At 58.0% G+C, this 4,161-nt stretch overlaps 1 protein-coding gene across 1 annotated transcript; it reads right to left on the reverse strand.

The window, feature by feature from the left end:
- Positions 1-348: 348 nt before the first annotated feature.
- Positions 349-2,462, reverse strand: LOC142841021 (putative PWWP domain-containing DNA repair factor 4). The gene has a single exon (XM_075957738.1). It carries the CDS (start codon positions 2,398-2,400, stop codon positions 349-351), a length of 2,052 nt encoding a protein of 683 aa, XP_075813853.1. The 5' UTR covers positions 2,401-2,462.
- Positions 2,463-4,161: the final 1,699 nt, after the last annotated feature.

A 4,161-nucleotide genomic window follows, 5' to 3' on the forward strand; every position in this document is an offset into this window, starting at 1 on the left:
GGCCCGTGAAGAGAGGGCAAGTCTGCGCATAGCTAGCTAATACTCCACCCATAGCTGGTGACGGTCCAGACAGGAGACCCCACGGGACTTCTCCACGCTTGGGCACAGGCCACAGAGGGCTAGGCCCGGCCTGAAGCTAACAGGAATTGCCGAATCCACGAGACAATCTGCAACGTCAAGCAAGTTCGTGAACGTTTATTTCGGGGTAGGGGGGTAGGGGTGGGGTCTGTGTGTGGAGAAACACGTATGCAGTGAGGAGCGGTCATAGCAAGCCCCACAGTCTCCCAGATGGTTCTCTTTTGGAGGTGGAGCTGCAGGGGTTGATGGCAGAAAGGAGGAAGCTCCCTTCTAAGGAGTGGGTGCAGGAGGGTACCTGCCAGCCCCAATCCTGGCTGCTGACCTCTTCCGGGCCGCCTTTAGGATGGTCTTCTCAAAGAGCTCTTTTTCACGATAGTGCACAGGTGGGCCACGCAGGTACTTCTCTTCTGCCTCCTTGTAGCTGAGCTCATCCAGGGCAGCGATGGAGCAGATGATTGCCTCTGGAAGAAGAACCTCCATGGTGAGCCGGACTTGGTCTCCTCTTGCCAGCGAGAGCAGGGCCTGGTCTGCCTCCTTGGATATTTCTTGCAAATGTCTGGCCACGAGGTGCAACTGGTCTTCATCCTCCAGGTAGGTCTCAATGCAGAAGACTTCCCTCTTTGACTTCCAGAGGTCGTCCAGCCACCGGGACGGTTTCCTGCCCTTCACGATGTCCAGCAGGTGCTGGTCGGCCCCCTTTCTCTTCACGATGAAGTCTACGAGCTTCTGGTTGGCTCTGTCCCAAGCGGCTCTCATGCGGTCAGGCAGGAGTTTCTTGCATGGCCTCTTCCCACAGGGTGCGGTCTCCTCCTCCCAGTCTTCCAAGTCGGCATAGCTCACCTTGGGGAAATCAATGCGCAGGTCGCCCTCTTGAATGGCTCTCCTCAGCGGGTAACTGGCTCGGGCGGTGTAGTAGTCCATAAAGGAGCCCCGGAAGGAGCCACAGGCGAGGTCCTCTCTGTAGCGGTCGATCACCGAGAGGCACCAGTTGATGCCCTGGCAGTACACTTTGCTGGCTCTCCGCAGGAGGGAGAATCTCTCCCCACAGTCCAGGAGCTTCAGCTTGCGGAGAGGGACTCGGACACCCCTGCGCTCAAACTGCATGTTGCCCTCGATCAGCAGCACCCTGGCCGTCTTGTCGTTCTTGCTGACACTCTTGACCACCGCCGGCCAGAAAGGATGGTCCTGGAATTTGAACCAGACCAGCATCCCTCGTTCGATGGTATTCGTCTCCTGGGCAGAAGCCACACTGGTGGCTTGGCAGTCTTCCTGAACTCCAGGGGCTCTCCTCTTGACCGGGGCCTTAGTCACCTTCGAGTGCACTCGAGTTTCCAGTCCCGAGAGCCCGCAATGTGCACACAGCACATGGATCTTCCTTTTCCTGCCAGCAATGCGGACTGATCTTCGCAGGCTCGGGACTGGAGGCGCGCAGGCTGCCGATGCCCCCTCTGAGTCTGGCCTCGGGGTCGGCGGGCCGGGATCCTCCTTGTTCTCTGGGAGGGTGGTCTTCCTTTGGGCTCCAATGGCCCGGATCTCTAGGCTGCCACACCGTACTTGCTGCTTGAGAGCTTTGGGTGAGGTTGAGGCATGCCTCCTCGGTGGCCCAGAGGCAGGTCTATGCTCATTGTTAGCGCGGGCACCCTCCCTAGAGGCCCGGGTGCTCAACTTTCTCTTGCCAGGATCATCACCAGCATTTCCTGCTGGCGTCTTGCAGGAACTTGGCCGCGCTCTGGTGCCCCTTAACGTGTTCCCTTGCATTTCAGAGTAAGGGGACTCTACAGAGGCGTGGGCCTGGGCTTCCCCCCCTTGCACTGCAGGCTCATTCCCTGAGCCCATTAACACAGGTCCTGGGCGGCCTCGCGTCCCAGGACTCCTGTGGGAGAGCCCTTGGACTTTCTGGTTGCGCCCTTGGGGGTGCGGGAGCTGGCCTGGGCTGCAGCTGGTCTCCTCTTTTGGAACCTTGGGAGCTGCTATGCTAGTTCTTCGGCCACCTGCCCTTTCTCCTTGATACAAGCGGGTTGCCTCGCCCAGAACATCCAGGGCCACCTTGAGGGCTCTTCTGTATGCCCTGGTGTGCCCTGGCGGGCCACTGCCCTGTGACTCCTTTCCGGCCAAGGAGGCGATGGTTACGATTTCAGACTTGGTTAGGGGCCTCGCCTCTATGCTCCTCACTCTGGTCTTCTCACCAACAGAGAGAATTTGGACCTCCAGGAAAGAGGCCCCTCTCCTCTTACTATGGGCCGAGGTCCTGGGTCTGGTCAACACCCTTGCAGGCCACAGCTGGCCCTTCCAGCCACAGAGCACATACTCTGCAGAGTCCATGGCGATGGAACCCTAGGGCTGTTCTGATCAGGGCAGGGTGACCCCCTGCGTTGTGGTGGGCACTGCTCCCTGCTGGTCGTCTCTGTCTGGCCTGGCTCCCCTGCCTGCGGTGCTGTCCTCCCTCCAGAATCTGGTAGACAAGCTCAACCTGAGGGCCTCTCTCAGGGTGATGTGGGCCTGCCCTGTAAGTGTGGGAGAGGGAAGCAGAGCTGCGTTAGGACAGAATTAGCCTTTAGTGGATACTGAAGCCACAGCTCAGTGAGGTGAGGAGAGAGAAAGCAAGGGGGTGCCCAAAGTCTGTCGTTCCACAGGGATGAGGGTGTGTGCCTGAGAAGATATGGAAGGATCCAGAGCAGATGTGTGACACATGGTCACCCACCCTGAGGCTAGGGTGGTGAACTTCCTCCCAGAGAGGTGAGTTTCTTTACTTGGCTTGTGTATTTTCCTGCCCATCCAATGCCTTGGGGGCTCCCTGGTCTTCCGTCCCGGTGGGGGGAGCCTCATAGCTTTCTTTCCTAGGGAGCTAACCCCCCCTGTGCCCCACCCCAGGAAGCCTGTGCACACCTAGTGCACCTTGCCTTCTGCACCAGTATGATACCAGGTTGAGGAACGGGTGTGTGTGTGTGTGTGTGTGTGTGTGTGTGTGTGTGCGGAAATCTTCATGGCGATTTGCATAACATGGCAGGTAAGGATGGTTGCTGTCACTGTCATAGCTTCTGGCCTCCCTCCCCTTCCCCCACCCCCTCATAGTTTGGTTCTGACCACTTGCTCCCAACTCCCTGTTGGACCTCGCTATGGGATCAAGTGCATGCGTGGCACAAAGGAGACCCCCCCCCCCCAAGGAAAGCACTTCACCTTGGAGAAATGCTTTCTAATTGGCAGACTCAGTAGTGTCAGATGAGAGCAACAGGGTAAGTGTCGCCATTGGTATTGCCCACTCTCCTACTGCTGTCTCAAATCCATGGGCCCTGCACACCCATATCTGCTGGTGATGGGCACTGTTCTACCATCAGATCCCAGGCCACAGATCTCTCCTGCCCACAACGTCTGTTAATCCACAGGGTCGTCTTAGACAGACAGGAAATCAAAGCGGCTGTTTGATGCCCTGGATGGTCACTTGCCCATCCCTAAGTCCAGAAGGCATGCTTTGAATCTTAAATGGTGTCCAATCTCATCTGTATAAGGCGTAGCTCTCCAGTCCATGTCCCTCCATTCTCTGCCTCTCCACACAGGGCCTCCCCCGTGCTTCTCAGTGGAGTCTCGTCCCTTTCTGCTCACCGTGAGTGGGTGTGTGTCAGGGGTATACTCCTTTCCTGACTGCTTTGCCTTGGGCCCGCGCTTTCCTATCAGCAGTGAGCATGCCGTGCGTGTCGTGCATGCACTCTGGAAACAAAGCCCACATCTGTCTGATCCTCAGGAGAGGCCCACTGAGGGTGCAGATGACCACACAGGGAAGAACCACGGAGGGCTCACAAGCCACTGTTGCTCACTGTTCCTGCCAAGACGCACGCGGCTTCTGTCATTACCGGGCCAGCACCAGGCACAGCGCCGCAGAGCACTGTGGACCCGGGGCTCCTGATGCAGTTCCCTGAGGACCCTGGTCATTTTGGGGACTCCTGTTAGCCCACGACCCCTTCGGTGAGTGCGGGCACCCCGACCTCTCCCTTAGGGACTCCAGGCCTTGCCTTACCCATGGGAATTCCCGACCGGACAGAAATATGGGAGGCAAATGATATTCGCTTCAGTACCTCAGCCCTCCCT

This window comes from Microtus pennsylvanicus, chromosome X (genome assembly GCF_037038515.1).
Source record: "Microtus pennsylvanicus isolate mMicPen1 chromosome X, mMicPen1.hap1, whole genome shotgun sequence".
Taxonomy (NCBI): domain Eukaryota; kingdom Metazoa; phylum Chordata; class Mammalia; order Rodentia; family Cricetidae; genus Microtus; species Microtus pennsylvanicus.

Excerpts from the sequence above, each read along its gene's own strand:
- LOC142841021 (XM_075957738.1), bottom strand. The coding sequence starts at position 2,400 with ATGGACTCTGCAGAGTATGTGCTCTGTGGCTGGAAGGGCCAGCTGTGG.